Source organism: Pollicipes pollicipes, unplaced genomic scaffold (genome assembly GCF_011947565.3).
Source record: "Pollicipes pollicipes isolate AB1234 unplaced genomic scaffold, Ppol_2.1 Scaffold_7261;HRSCAF=8764_pilon_pilon_pilon, whole genome shotgun sequence".
Lineage (NCBI taxonomy): Eukaryota > Metazoa > Arthropoda > Thecostraca > Pollicipedomorpha > Pollicipedidae > Pollicipes > Pollicipes pollicipes.
Window position 1 is genome coordinate 57,422,116 of NW_023597054.1, and position 15,128 is coordinate 57,437,243.

The window sequence follows — 15,128 nt, forward strand, 5'->3', positions numbered from 1 at the left end:
GTGCTGTATCTTTACGTCAAATGTGATATGTCTTCCCGAACGCGAAGCGCCGCGTCTTTGTGCCAGCGTCTCTTTGCGTCGTCTTCGCCAGCCATCGACGTGTTTCTGGTGCACACTCGAAAACAAGATATGCTGCTGTGTGTTGCTAGAGCTACAGCCTGACAACGTATCGAAGCGTATCAGGGACGCAAAACCACGTATACGGACGGTTCTAAAACTGATGTGGGCGTTGGCTGTGCCTTTGTGTGCGGCCAAGACACACAGTCATTCACGCTAGCAACGTATTCGTCTTTATATATGAGGTCGTCGCGATTAGTAAGGCACTCAGTCCGATTTATACAGGATGAGGAAGATGCCTTGTACGTGATTCTGTCAGACTCACCAAGTAGTGTTTTGGCATTAAAAACGTGTTATTCCCACAAATCCTCTTATGCAGAACATTTTATGTCTTCACTTCATATACCAGGCCGGAAGACCATATTACTGCGCTGGATTCCAAGCCACTCAGAGTCGCAGGAAATGTGCTTGCCGTCGCCGCAGCAAAGCGCACTACGATTCGTTCATGCGCAAGAGCATAGCCATAGCCGCGCGCGGACCCATGCCCAGATGTTTCGTCTTAACGAGGCCGGTGGTGGAGCACATGAGATGTGATGAGCACCAACCAGCTGAAAATAATTAGCTGGCGATTCAGGACTGGCAGTCATCGTATCGGGCGTGAAGGCGAGAGGAAGTCGTTCTAAGTCGCTTGCGGATCGACCATACTTCGCCAGCCGAAACTACCTTTTGTGTCGTGATGAACCGTCTCGGTGCCGCCAATGTAACGCAACGCTTACTGTGCGCCATGTGCTCGTTTCCTGTCCCGTATTACTTGCTGAACTTCCGTGGTACTTCGGCCCGACTGCACCGTCTCTCACGCTCTCTGATTTACTCGGTAACGACTCAATGCTCATTGAACGTCTCCTTAAATTCCTGCCGTGTGTTAACTTCTGCTCTATATATATATACACTGACTCAGACCGTTCGCAGCACATGATAGGTCACTTTGAACGTTTCGATTAACCTTGATTAGGACATACGCTGTGGACGCTAAATGACCGCGCCGTCGGAGCGCCCCTGAGCCCCAATTACTGCCACAGTGACTGTCATCGATAAGTGCCCTCAAACGCCGGTGGGCTTTCCGTGCGCAAGGAGCCGGAGCGGGGTGTCGGTGCTGGGGAGAACGTGGGCTTCGGCAGATCGGTTGTCCCATAGGCACCGATCTTAAAAGGATTTCAGACGGGACTAGATGGATATCTCGGCAATCATGCACGTAGAATAGCTAAAGGGGGGGGTAAATATGAGACAGGTGTGAAGTGGATAATACTGGGTGACCATGGCCAAGTTTTAGTTGGTGGGCTTCAGGTTCGTTGACGCAGTTGTGACGGAACAGTTTGGGCACAGGTACGGGAGTTTTTTCCCTGAAGAGCTGTCAAGCACAGCTGGTAAATTTTTGATGTGATGGTCACACCTGAACCATTTTTCTTGTCTCGTCTCTGGTTGGCTGCTATTTCTGTCTTCCATATAGCTTATACCTCAGTAAAAGGCTTGTGCCTGGTATCACGGAGATGCTCTATTCGGGCGGCTCCAGGCTGCCACGCCACATGCCCGACACCTGGGCCGACTCCTTCTGACCATTGAGGGCTCTAGGGCTTGACGGCCTCTGCAAGTGTCCAACGATAGTGGCCAGTAGGGTCCTGGGAGGACCATCACAGGGAAGGCATCGGCCCCTTGTTCGGCCTCATGCATGTATTGGCGATGGTATCGGGCATGAGCATGCCCCATATTCATACAGATGGAGCATGATCTTTAATAGATCACTTGATATAGATATTTATATTGTCATCCCAGAGATGACAGCCAGGCAAATGAGCCTATCCTTGTGCTGCAGCGAACGAAGATGCTGACGTAGCTTGGCTGGTTGCCTCCCAATCCTTTTGATCAGTTTCTGGTATCGCTTTTAGAAGAAAGCGCTTATACCACAATTAAACTACTGGAGTAGGCACCAGAAGAAGACAAGACCGCCACAACGGAACGAATGGTGCTAAGCCATGTTTCCCGTTGCGCTAAGCAATTTTTCTCCCAACCGTATGAAATGTCCGTCGGTTCGACCCAGATCGTGAAAATTTTGACTGTATTTCACAAACTTTTCCGGTTGGAACATTCGAGTGAGCTTGACTGAAGACAACCTATTTTCCAGCTCGACTTTGTAGGTAGTCTCACAGAGATTGCACGTGTGCTTGCAGGCCCAGAGCGACGACGACGATGGCCCGGATGACGTCACGGTCAACGTCGACAACCGCGAGGGCTTTATGGATGACTTCTTTGCGGAGGTAAGTCTTATTTTGCTCACGGTTTGTATAGTCATGGTGTTTTCAGGTTTCAGCTGTGGCTGTAAAGCGTGCTTGGCTTCCACGTGGGAGGGCCGAGTTCGAATCCTGACTGACGCTTTGACGTTTGGGCGCTTAAGTGGTCATTGTAGCACGCGCTTCGTTCAATGCTGCATGACGACGTGCACCGCGTTTCTTTTGTGGAAAAATTATGTTGAGGCAACGCAGGACTGTTAGGTTGCATGTTTTTAGTGGAAGCTAAAATGGACATAGTCTATTATGGCATTCATTTCTGAACATTCGCACTCCAACTTTGGGTTATTCGTCTGTTTTGGGCGGGTTGCCGAAACCCCTATGGAAGTGTGGTATGGTAGTTGTTTTGCTGCTGGTGCTATTGTCCGCCAACTGCGTATGTTTGCCCAATGCCACTTAACTCTGAAAGTGGTGCATCTTTTTCACAAGTGCATCGAATGGTAATGGTTTCATGGTGGCTGGCTCCATATGGGTCGGGAGAATGGGTTGATCAACGTCTTTTACGTCACTAAGTTCAAGCCACGGTCGTAAAGCCGGATCACGTCCAACTTCAGGTTATGACTCAGTTGTGGACCATTTTGCTATTTCGATCCGGTTGTCTTTGTGGTCGAGGTTTTAAAGGCCCCGGATGAGCAGTGTTTACAGCCGTGCAGGCTGTTGGCTGCCGGATTTTGGAGCTTTCAGGGGCTCGTATCAATCAGAGATCCATGGGCTGAGTGCAGAACTGTCTGCAGAGGATGACTGCGCTGTTGACTTTCCACGTCGTTTTTAAGCCTAACAAAGCGCAGATTAATGTAACGGCTCACCATGAAGCAATGCTCTGCGAATTATACATCTCCCGTTGTTACCGTAATCAGTTATTCATTTCGCTGCCCTGAAAGCGAAGTCGCGTGGGAAATGTGAAGCATGAAATTTGGCGCTGTCTGGAATAGAGAAGAGACTACTGCTGCGGCGAATTGCTAAATGCTTTTGAATGCTTTTTTTCTCAGGTGGAAGAAATACGCGAAAACATAGACAAAATTCAGGCCAATGTGGACGAAGTTAAGAAAAAGCACAGCGCCATCCTTGCATCGCCTACAACAGATGAGAGTAAGTATGCCCTGGTCATTGGCACGTGCCGTTGCCATTAAGACTAGCAAGCTAGTTGAGTTGTCATGAACATACCATCACGCGCCCTGGCTGGACTTTGCGGTAACAGATGCCAAGGGACTTGAAATCTTCAAGATGTGCTGCTCAGATAAGTGAGAGAAGGTGATGTGAGTAAACCCTTTATTATCGTTAGTCATTGATCTCTCCATCATTGGGGGTATAGAGATATAAGGCATGGAGAGTGCTGTGCATTGAGACATGAGTCATCATGCATCCGGTCGGTTGCGTGCTTGCAAATGTTGCACTTCGTCAGTTGCCTTCGCGTTCCGTCAGGTGTCTTCGTCGTGTACCTAAAGGAGTTGATATGTTTAAAATGGCATTTGACTTTCCAGAGGTTAAGCAAGAGCTGGAGGACCTGATGGCGGACATAAAGAAAACAGCGAACAGAGTGCGAGGAAAGTTAAAAGGTAAGAAATTGTGTGAGTTAGTATAGCTATGGATGTGTAGCCTGTTGAATACCATTACAGACGATATGAGGTGATATGCTGGGGCGCTTTCAGAACATTTGATTTTTCCTGGTGCATGGGACGACCCGTGGCATCATTTTGTTTTTACGCCAGCTCGGGGTCGAACTGTGGACTAACTGCAGAGATGGCGCATTTGGTCTGGCGCGTGTTGACCTTGCGCAATCGGGACCGGCCAAAATTATTGCGAAGGACTTCACGTCAAGCCAGCATTGGGTCACCGACTGGCCTTCTGGGATATAATGGGGCCCGCCTAGGCTATGATCCATCGTGCGTTTTGATCAGTTTGGGCATGATCCCCTCGTGTGCATCGATTTGGACGAGGATCGTCCGGATCGATAGCGCATAGAAATAGCATCCCAAAATCGGGTACGTGGTCGGTGCGACGCCGAACCCCGGTACACATTTTAGAATTTAATGGCTGGATCCAAAACCTGGCATGCAATACCGTGATGACTAAACAATATGTAACTCGCACTGAGACTCCGAGCTGGTTTGTTTTCCGCTTGTGAAACATGATGGTGATGTTCTAGAAGTAAAAAAAAAAATAAGCACGAGCATGCAGGTCTTTGACTGTGGTTGGATTTCATCCGTACCGTACGCGCCGTCGCATCAGCTTTTGGCACAACTTTCAGCTTGCTAGAATGTTAAGTGCGCATAGTTTTTCTTATTCCAGGTTATCCTGAGACCCGCGGGTAGGGAACCCGCATCACAATTGACATTGTTTTTTGGACACCTCACTATTTGTGGGGTGATATTATGTCATGTAGCTACATATAATGTTATATATGTATATCATGTACTATAAGTAGGCAAAATTAAAATGCATTGTGCTTGCATGTAAATGCACGCACAAGTAGTGTGTGCATTTATTTGCGAGATAGTTACTTGCGAGTATCGTTGCGCTTTGTCGGCCAGAGCTCAGCTTGTTGAACGCAGTCATCGCTCTTCGCCTGATTGCAGGTGGGTTTTCGTTTGCTGATGGTAGTCACACACACTAAAGCCCAGGCTTGTTTGGCAGGCATTGAGCAGGGGATCGAGCAGGAAGAACACACCAACAAGTCGTCTGCCGACCTGCGGATAAGGAAAACGCAGCACGCCACGCTGTCGCGGAAGTTCGTGGAGGTGATGACCGAGTACAACCGGACGCAGACCGACTACAGAGAGCGCTGCAAGGGCCGGATCAAGCGGCATATGGACATCAGTGAGTGCGGGGTCGGCGTCCAGACGGCGGCTGCGGCTGCGGCTGGAGGCTGGAGGCTGGCGCCCCGTTCAGCAGTACAGATGAGGCGCTGTCCCAGCTCTCGCGAAACTCGCAGTGATAACTGTGATTGTTTTGAAGCTTGAGCCCCGGGTTATGCGCTTGTTATCGTGCGCATGGCAAGCGTTACGTGAGCGAGTTAGCAAGGCTTTGCAGAAGGGAGGCCGGGTGGTGAAGGAAGTCCATTTGTAGTGTACTTCAACACTCCCGTATCCTACCCACTTGTTTTGTTCAGAGCGGATCAGTTGGCAGATTCGTGACTTCAGTCGCCTGTTCTGACCAATGGCCTCATGTTTTTTTTTTTTTGCTTTTTCAGCTGGAAAAAATACAACAGACAAGGAGCTTGAGGACATGCTTGAACAGGGCAATCCTGCCGTTTTTACACAAGGGGTGAGTACATGCCTGCCAGGGAAATATTCAGACCTATTTCGCGGTGGTGTAGCTTTGCGCATAAAGGAGAATATATGCGTCCTTTATGTGTTATCATTTAAAACATAGCTCAGTTACAACAAAAATAACAAAACGTTGCTTTGTGCTGAACTATATATGTGTCGTACAACCATTCCACCTCTAATTTCCTTATATGGCACAAGGAGATGAAGTAATCAAAAATCCTCCGATTATGGGCTGATTGATCGGTGCACACCGTTTGCTTGGGGTAGCATCCCGGGCGCTTTTCAACTCCAGTGCGAAAATTTAGCATCTCGTGGAGGCAGGTCGCTGTTGTTTCGCGCTTCCCATATTTGCATCAGCTTTCTACCGTAAGCATGAATCAGAATGTTGGTACGCAACTGGTAGGGGTGCCAAGTATAACTTTTGCAGCTACAACATACTTAAAGATAAATGCAGCTGACAAGCCATCGTGGTTGCGTCCACCACGTCTTCACTTCCACCTCCTCGCTCCTCGCTCGAAATCATGTATGCTCAGTACGTCGGGGAACGGGCTGCATAGCTGGCTGGGGCCGCCCGCGGTGGGCTCGGCTGGGAAGGTGGCAGGTATTTTAGGCCTACCGATGATGAATGCTTTTCGGTTGTAACCCCATTTTCATGGCACGTTTGTGACGTTGGGGCTGACGTTCGGACGCGTGCTGCTCCCCCAAATCAGGGGATGCAACCCCTACAAATTTGTGTCCGAAGCAGCCGGAGGCAACTTCGAGGGCGGCGTTGGGAGTCTGTCAGCGTTAATCTTGGGCTCTTCACAGCCCCGGCCGATGTCTGAAAAGAGTTAAAACACGGTATTTTACATCAGGGTTTGGAACATTTAGATGATACGTGATGCATGCGAACTGCCAGGATCCAGCCCAGGAGTATTGGGAGTAAATGAGTATTTAGCTGTCGACATGAGCCAGGCAAACCACTCCGTGAAACAATGTTATTCTGATCGTAAATGCTATGGAAGATGTTCGTAATACATGACGTGCAGCAATCCCATCATGACGCACAGATGACAAAGTTGCGTGTACAGAGGCGACGCCAGACCATTAGGCTGATGGGGCTGGAGTGGGCATTGTTTTGAGATTTGTCAATGAGCAAAATGGTTACGAATGCGTTCTTTTCGGACCGCTGACATGTGTATCGACGATAGTTGTACTCAGTAGGTCTAGTAAATCTGGCTCAGTAGATCGTAAGGGTCGAAGTCCCCCCTCCCCCCCCCCCACCTCACGCAGTGCGGTGCGTGGGGTACTGCGCAAAGCCTTCCCCCCCCCCCCCTGTATGTGGTATACTCATCGTTCCTAAATGACCTTTTTCGCGGTGGCATTATCGCCAGACACTATGCCGATCCGTTGCTTGGGCTCATTCTCGTGTGCACGTATATGGACGTGCTATCGAATTCTTAGCGCCCGGCTCTTTTTAATTTGACCTGGACACTAGTTAACAGGCAAAACACGACGTATGGATGGGTAGGCAGACCATCCCCATGCATAGTTGACGTAACAGATTGAAACACTCATAATGTCCTGACCGAAAAGCGTGGGCTGGTGCCGTCTTATGAAGCCTCAGCTTACAACACGTTTTCTGTTGTAGATAATCATGGAGACACAACAGGCCAAGCAAACGTTGGCGGACATTGAGGCGCGTCACGCTGACATCATGAAGTTGGAGAACTCGATCCGAGAGTTGCACGACATGTTCATGGACATGGCCATGCTGGTGGAGAGCCAGGTAGGTCCACCGCGCCGGCGCTGCGTTGCATGGGCGGGTGTCGTGCTCAAATGCTTCCGTTTCGTTCTTTTGTTGGCGTGCTTGATTATGAAAACAGCGCACTAGATGCTTTGGTTTCCTGGTTGGTCGCGTGGTGTATTTATTTCATTAAACGTTCATCTTGCTGAGCATCCAGGGACACGGTGGCGAAGCAAGCGTTTTTGGGCATCGCGGCTCGGCGAAGGACAGGATGGAGATCGGCACGTCGGTTGGGGAGCGGCACTGAGCGCACGGGTTTATTATGATTTTCTGTCGTTGGGCGGGAGTCGTGTTGTGACGTATCGTCCACCGGGAACCTTTGTCGGTTGATACGCATGTCGGCTGACCGGGGCGGAGACGTGTGCGTGTCGGCCGGCGACCGTTTGACACTGGGTGCTGAGGTCAGCTGGGAGAGCGCTGCCCGACGCGCACGTCTGCGGCTCTGTGTGGGTGTGCGTGTTGGGGAGGCCGGCGGTTGCGTGCGGCGGCACCATCGCGCGTGCTGACATGCCGTCTGTCCGTTCTGCCAGGGAGAGATGATCGACCGTATTGAGTATCATGTAGATCAGTCGGTCGACTATGTGGGCAAGGCCATGGAGGACACGAAGAAGGCACTGAAGTACCAGCGTGGAGCACGAAGGGTGAGTACGGCGCCGCCGCTGCCGCCGCCGCTGCTGCTAACCGACCTGTGTCTCTGTCTCCTCTCTCCGCTCCCGCGTGGCTGCTGGCTCGGCCAACTTCCGCTGGCTCGGCGCTGCGCCTGACCGCGTCCCGTCGGATCGAATCGGCGCTGCTCGGCGGCCGCAGGGCGAGATGATCGATCAGGTCCTGTTCAATGTCGAACACTCGGTGGAATGGATAGAGGAGGCGAAGAAGGACACGAAAAAGGCACTTAAGTACCAGAGTAAGGCGCGGAGGGTAAGTGGATGCGTTTGCGGGTGGGGCGTGGTTGTCCCGGTCAGGTGTTGGTGGCGCCGGGACGCGACGGGCGCTCCTCCCTCTCCGCTTGCCCGCACTCTTCTGCCGCCGTCCGCGTGCTCCCAGTTAGGCGACGGTCTCCACCCCTCGCTGATTCGCTGGCGGGCCTGACCCGTGCTGGGCTAGTTTCGTCGGTCGGAGGCTGCTTGCGTTTTGTTTATTTCTCAACATGCTTCCATCCTATCTTTCCTGGTTTGTGCGTTTACTCACGATTTATTTGTTGTGCTGGGGTTTCTAGGCTTGTGCGGTTCCTTTGTGTAGTTTTAAATCATTTGTGTCATACATGCTGTGGTGACAAGATTGTTTCCATTCTTAAACATTTTGTGCACGAGTTGTACCGCATAATTGGCAAATCACGTCACGTTCAGTGCGCACGCTTAGTATCGGAAGGTATGCTCGAAGATTGTATACCGCTACCACCCGCTTTTATTTGTGTTTAGTAAATCGCTAGTGCTTGATTGGTTGCTTCACTGATCCTGTTTTCGTAAAGTTTATTCGGTTCTCCCTTCTGTTTCAGAAAAAAATAGCGATCATCATTTGTTTGTTAATCGTGCTGGTGATCATCGCCATAGTATTAATAGTCCAGTTCACGTAGAGTGATCGGCGTCGGCGGCGAGCCGGCTGGCCGGCGCGCGGTGTGACCGGTGGGGAGGAGGCACACCGGAATGACTGCTGGGCACTGTACTGCCGTCGATGTCCACCGGCGCCTGGCTCTTGCGCCGCCCAGAGCGCGCGACGGCGAATTGTGGGCTATCTTGTATCGTCGCTATGAAATTACTGTGTCCAAAGACGAGGAACTCCTTGATACATTGTATTGTGATACTCTGGGGTAATTTGATGCGTTTGCGGTGCTTGTACCTTTGTACCTGTATATTTGCATCCATTAGATTGTTGGGGGGAGGTAGTTCGTGGTAGTGCCGTAGTCCATCACTCGCCTTGCTTTAGTCTGTGTCCACACACAAACACACAAACACACGCTTGTCCGTCAGTCTCGCCCTGGCGACGGCAGTGGTCACTCACTGAAACCAACGACATGTTCCTCCGCTTTCGGTCCGTGCCCGGGCGCCGGCGTCCCGGACTTCTGGTGGCAGGCAGACGTGTCTGCGCCTTCAAGTCATCTACATCGTTGTTTGGGCTTGGTTGAGCGTATGTGCGCCTGCGTGAAGTGTATCCGTTACCAGAGTCGGCCCACGAGACATCTCCCGGGGCTGGCGGCCTGGGTGTAGTTCCCGCTACACTGGCGGCCCGGCCCGTGACGTGCCCGCCGCCCGGCCGGCCGGCATTTGCCAGCAGCCAGATTGTACTGCGATGGCTCGTTACCGGGAGATGCTGTGTGTGATGAGCGCCCGGAAGAAGTGTGCTCTGGAGCGTTGTTGAGTTTTATTTTTGGATACTTTTGGGCGAGAAAAGCTAGCAGGTATACATATATTAGCTACTAGTAACACGGACAGCGATTGGGGAGGGGTGCCACAGCATCTGTTGTCGAACTAGGATTCAGCTAATCTTGGACGGGCATTGCCGATCGCAGAAGGTGCTTTTTTTAAACCACTTAATTCGAAGAAAGTTGCAGATCTCATATTTGAAACGAAGTCTTCCTCTCAGCTTGCCTCTGAATGCATGGCGGAAAAGCACCGTATTACGTCGTTTGTGGTATTCCATGCCGTCTGCCATTGCCACTGTGGATCTGATGAGGACTTACATGAAACACGAAAGGCCGAAGCGTAGGCAAAACGACATGCTGTCAAAGCGACAGGTTACCTCATGTAAGCGAGAGAGGACAATGCGACTTAAGACCCGTGCACATCATACCAGTTATTTCCTAAGCGACATTGAATTAGAGCGTGGAGTCGTCATCGTTAGACAAGCAGGCGGGCGTGAATCCGTGCTTGCTACACCGGGCTACAGTGCGGCGCTGCGTCAGTCCGGTTGGCCCTGGCCCTTTCGACCCAGGCGGGGACGGGCTGTGGCGAACTCCAACATGTGGTCGCGACCTGCGACGAGCGCCCCGTGGTGGTGGAGCACTTGTTCGTCTATATTTGGCCTGCCTTGCGGTTTCAAACGCTGTGGTTGGAACAGAGGCTCACGGTCGGCATTTGGCGGCGTGCTGGTCCGCCGACTGTGCCATGCCTCCGTGCGAGGGTGTGACCATCCTGTGCGGGGTATGGAGGACTCCAGCCCCATACGCGTTCGCGGAGGGATCTTGCGTTTTCTGTCGTACTCTTGTCCTGTGCTCCGGGCGCTCTGTACTGGTGCGGGCCGTCGACTTCCTGTACCCTAGAAGGAATGCGTGGGTCTCCTGTGTGCAGGAATGTTCCGGCTCCCTGCAATGTGCAGGATTTGTGTCATGTCCTGCGTGTGGGCCTGCCCTATCCTTTCCGTGTGTCGGGGTCTGTGGGTTCCCGTGCATTCCGTCGTGACAGTATCGTCCGTTACGCCAGGCGGCCAGGCAATGCGTCTTCCCAAGTTTCGGGACCCAACTCTGCGACCATGGCTACTGGCTCAAAGCAAAAAAAGCAAAACTGACATCGAACATGACATTTTTAAGAGATGCCGTGGATTGATAAAGATCTTAAAAATCCCATGCCTAATTTCCCCGTAAATGGACACGATTGGTGTGTGTCACCACAGAGGACCGTGACCAATCAGAATTGACCTTGTGTCGGCGCGCTCTTGCGGTCTCGGACTGGGGGGGGGGGGGGGAGCGGGGAGGGGCGAGAGATCTGACTTCCATGCCGCTGATCTTGCCTGGTGCTCTGCAGACGGCCGAATAGCTGGAATATGGCGCTCGTGAAATAATGGCTACACGGGTAAAGATGATCCAGTCTTTGGTTGTGGCCAGGCTTGTGTGACAGCAAAAAGTTTGAGGGATTTTTCTTGCCAAAAGTCATTTTTGCGGAATAAGTAGAAATTTGTCATCTACTGCCCTGATTAACACGGCCTCTCCCTGGTCCTGGGTATTTCCCCTACGCCTGACATTACACCCGAACACAAGGCGCGAACATGACATGATCTCGGAATTTACTGGTTTAAAGACCGTTCTGAAGTCAGAATTGTCCGCTTGTTTTTTGAAAAATAAAGTTGAATCCCTTTTATTGACCCATTCTTCAGTAGTAGTGTAGCATAGCAGTGCAGTAGGGGCAGCAGACACGCGTGTGTGTGCGTAGTGTCTTGAGGATGAATGGAAATGGACCCTATGAAGTAACAACTATTGAGCTGCATCTATGTGATCCTTACGAAGCAAGCATGGGACATTTGTGTTAGTTCAATGTAAGTAGCTAAAATGGCTTCCTTTTTGAGGACATGTAAATATGACAGGGGCGCCGCTCAGGGGTCGATGTCGCGCGCGCTATGCAAGCAGTGGTCCAGCCATGGTCTATCACATTGGTGTTGCGCAGTTGATGAACTGGAGAGCCAGGCGCTCGAAGAACGATCTCGCGCGGCCACCAACAAAGCCCAGTTAGCAGAAAGTAATGCAGTTGATGAGCGTTTCACATTGCTTGCAAAAGACATGCAGCCGGCTCATTCACGAGGGCACGGATGTCCGAGATCACCGAAATCCCGGACGGGGCAATATTGAGTGGAAATACATGAGGTATGTCCAGCAATGCATGCCTCCCACGGTGGTAAATGATGCTGTAAAATACAGGGAACCGATCGCAGAATGACTGGTGCGTGGCTAATTCGTGTTTGTGGTGTCCGAATGAGCGCAAATCGTAAGAGTAATACGTACAGCTCCATTGTAATCCATACGCTGGGAACACTTGCAACACGTGCGATGCTGATGTCATTTTCTAATCTATAACTCTTGCTGTGTGATCAAATTGATCTCTGGTCTATTCCATTATTCATTCCCCTTTCCCCAAAATTTCTTAACATCTCTTGCTCCGTTTGTACGTGTTTCGGAACGAGAGGGAGACGCGCCCCGCGTGAGAATGACTTGGTTGACATCCGCCATAAGCTCGCTCTGAAGGACTGAAAGACAGACGGAAGGAAGGACGGTTCTCGCTCACTCTATGCAGTTGATGATAGTTATGTCCATCTTTCGAAATGTTTCCACGAAAACGTTAAGCGTTTAACGTGCTGTTTTGGAGAGTTAATTGAAGATCTGCCAGTTAACGGTGGTTCGCTGAACTCAAAGCTAGCACTTGTGCCCGGCTTTTGACGCGGGACGTCCCTTTCTTTGGAGCTTCTATCCGTCAACACGAGGTGGCTTGGACGATCAGCCCGGCACAGGGGGTACTCGGCTGATCATAATGCCCGTTTAGAGTGGACTTTCCGTCGTTTTCTGTGGTCTATAGATGATAACCAGATATACCGAACACTTGTCAACCAGCGCTGGAAAGCCCGGTGGCACACGTGGTTAGCAAAAGTCGTTTTTCACCATGACATCAGAATGCATACAAAAGTTCGGATCCGCTGCGCCCGCCTTTCATGCCACGGTGGGGAGGCAGGCGACTCCGTTTAGCCGAAGCAGCTGAGTGTGTCGGAATCCCACCCCACCCCCGCCCCCTTTAAAGGCAGAATGAAATGTGTTTTTCAACGACCAGCAAACTTTCGCATGAGGCCGTACGAATCCTATATTTCACTTGTACGAGGTTTGGCTCAACCGACGCCCAGTTGCTTGCTGACTCTCTGGACCCTGCCAGAAACGATGCTGCAGGTCTGTGGCAAAACGCATTCACCAACGCAAGCTCCATACACGTGTGTGTATATATGCCTACGTACATTGTTGTACCGCGCAAATAGAAAACCATTCTTCAGGGGCGGCGCTCGTGCTAACCCGGCCAATCAAACCCAGCTCGTGTTGTTCCTGCCAATCGGGCTCAGGTCGTGCTGACCCAACCAATCGAACCCAGTTCTTTCTGTCCCGGCTAATCAAACCCTACCCATGCTGACCTGGTCAATCAAACCCGGCTCGTGCTGACCCGGCCAATTGAACCCAATTGTGCTGACACGGCTAATGGAACCTGGCCTGTGCTGACCCGGTCAATCGATCCAGGACCGATTTCATGTCAGTCATGAGGCCCTCAGCCAAATGTTGTATTTATGCAATACGATTTGATCATATCCCAACCTGGCTACGAATGTGGACTGGAAAAAAATTTGCAATATTTCCGTACACCTTGTCCGCCAGCCTTGAATATCGTCACTGATGCGGCCCCAGTCAGGTTTGCCAACGCCGAATCTGTTATGACACGGGTTTATTAAACCGCCGCTGTCTAGTGTGTCGGATGTTCTTATTCGATGAATGAGCCTACGTTGCGTAGCGCGAGGCAGTTGTCACAGTAAGCCGATTACCTGCGTGATTTGAATCGCGCCGACGTGCTCCGTACCACCTCCGACATTCCGTTCCTGCCTGACCTGTCCTGACCTGTGCCGCCCTTGTCCTGGCCAGCACAACGTCTGGTGTTACGTGTGCCTGGGCGTCGCCGCAGCCGCCGCGGTCCTCGCCGTCCTCGTCTTTATCTTCGTGGACGTCGATTGGGATCCTTAGCGAAATCCTGGCCAGGCGCCGGCCGCCCGAGCCACCCGCCTAAAACCGTCTCCTGACTCAGCGCCGCCACTGGGACCGTCTCCTGCCCCAGCGCCCCGCCTGGGACCGTCTCCTGACCCAGCGCCCCGCCTGGTGCCGTCCCCCGGCCTCGGCACATGGCGCCAGGTGGCCAGAGCCTGCACCGGGTGGCCGCCGTTGGGCTGTGTGTGCCCGCGATCGACCCCGTTGCCTCGTCAGTAGTGATGGCAGCGCTGGCCAGGTGCGGCTGTTGTGCGCTGCTGAATGGACCGTGACGTGGTACGTTTATTGCTGCAGTGTACTAGCAGGGCTACCCGCTTGTTGTGGTTCGCCAAGCACAATGGTTGGGCGATTATTATCCGCCATTGTTGGAACCGGCTTCGCGGTTTTCTTTTGTTTTTCGTTTTGTTTTGTGTTCGGAGACACGTCGGCAGATTTGGGGAAGCGTTTGGTTTCTAGCCTTTTGCGATACTTACCACGTCCCTCAAAGTTTTCCTTTGTCAGATTGTCGCCCTTGCGACCGCCTGCCGTACGCACTTCGGCTGTGGCGGTGTTCGACCACGCTTGTCGGAAAATGTGAAACCAAAGCACGTCGTATGCGTGGTCGGCTTTGCGAAGCGCCGTGCTGACGACACGGTTGAAACGCCCGAAGTAGTTCAAAGTGCTTTGTTGTGGAAGACCGAAACTGATTTGGGCAGAAATCTAATCGCAGATAACGGCTCGTGCCTGCGGTCATGATGCATACGATGAAATCATGAGGAGGTTTGAGGCGTTAGATCCGGATTATTTTGTCGTCTACGCAGTGCTATTCCTACTGTGTATGTACTGTATTTATTCCGTATATCGTTTTGTTGGTTGTGGTGATAATGTAATTGTATCTTTTGTGACCACCTCATCGAAAATACACAATATAGTCTCTCATATCAGTATTTTTGCGTTTATCCCATTTCTTGTGGAAACTGACTTACAAACGGGCTATGTTCGTGCTGCGGCATTTCAGCCGTACGGGCCGCTTTTCCATCGAACTCCTTTTCAGAAGCGCCCTTAGTCCCGTGCGGGCGTGCCGTTTTGTGCTTTCACCGCTCTGCCCATCACAGCTGGACGCCAGCGTCTGAGTCGTCCTGTTCTCGGCTGTCGCCCAGAGCCGCCTGAGTTAAGAGTCGTCGGTCTCTGCCACGGGAGGA

General features: G+C 51.7%; 1 protein-coding gene across 2 annotated transcripts in view; it reads left to right on the forward strand.

Annotated features, from left to right (window-relative positions):
• LOC119112388 (syntaxin-1A-like) overlaps positions 1–15,128 on the forward strand; it is a 38,115-nt gene that overhangs the window by 3,115 nt on the left and 19,872 nt on the right. Inside the window, exons 2-9 of one of the 2 annotated variants that reach the window (XM_037236557.1) lie at positions 2,283–2,369; positions 3,389–3,488; positions 3,881–3,955; positions 5,034–5,216; positions 5,590–5,663; positions 7,299–7,436; positions 7,985–8,095; positions 8,950–11,115. In XM_037236557.1, the coding sequence (XP_037092452.1) occupies positions 2,283–2,369; positions 3,389–3,488; positions 3,881–3,955; positions 5,034–5,216; positions 5,590–5,663; positions 7,299–7,436; positions 7,985–8,095; positions 8,950–9,027 (846 nt within the window). In that variant the 3' untranslated portion in view covers positions 9,028–11,115. Of the gene's footprint in view, positions 1–2,282; positions 2,370–3,388; positions 3,489–3,880; positions 3,956–5,033; positions 5,217–5,589; positions 5,664–7,298; positions 7,437–7,984; positions 8,096–8,949; positions 11,116–15,128 lie in introns of those variants that run through there. The other variant, XM_037236556.1, reaches the window with a different exon arrangement.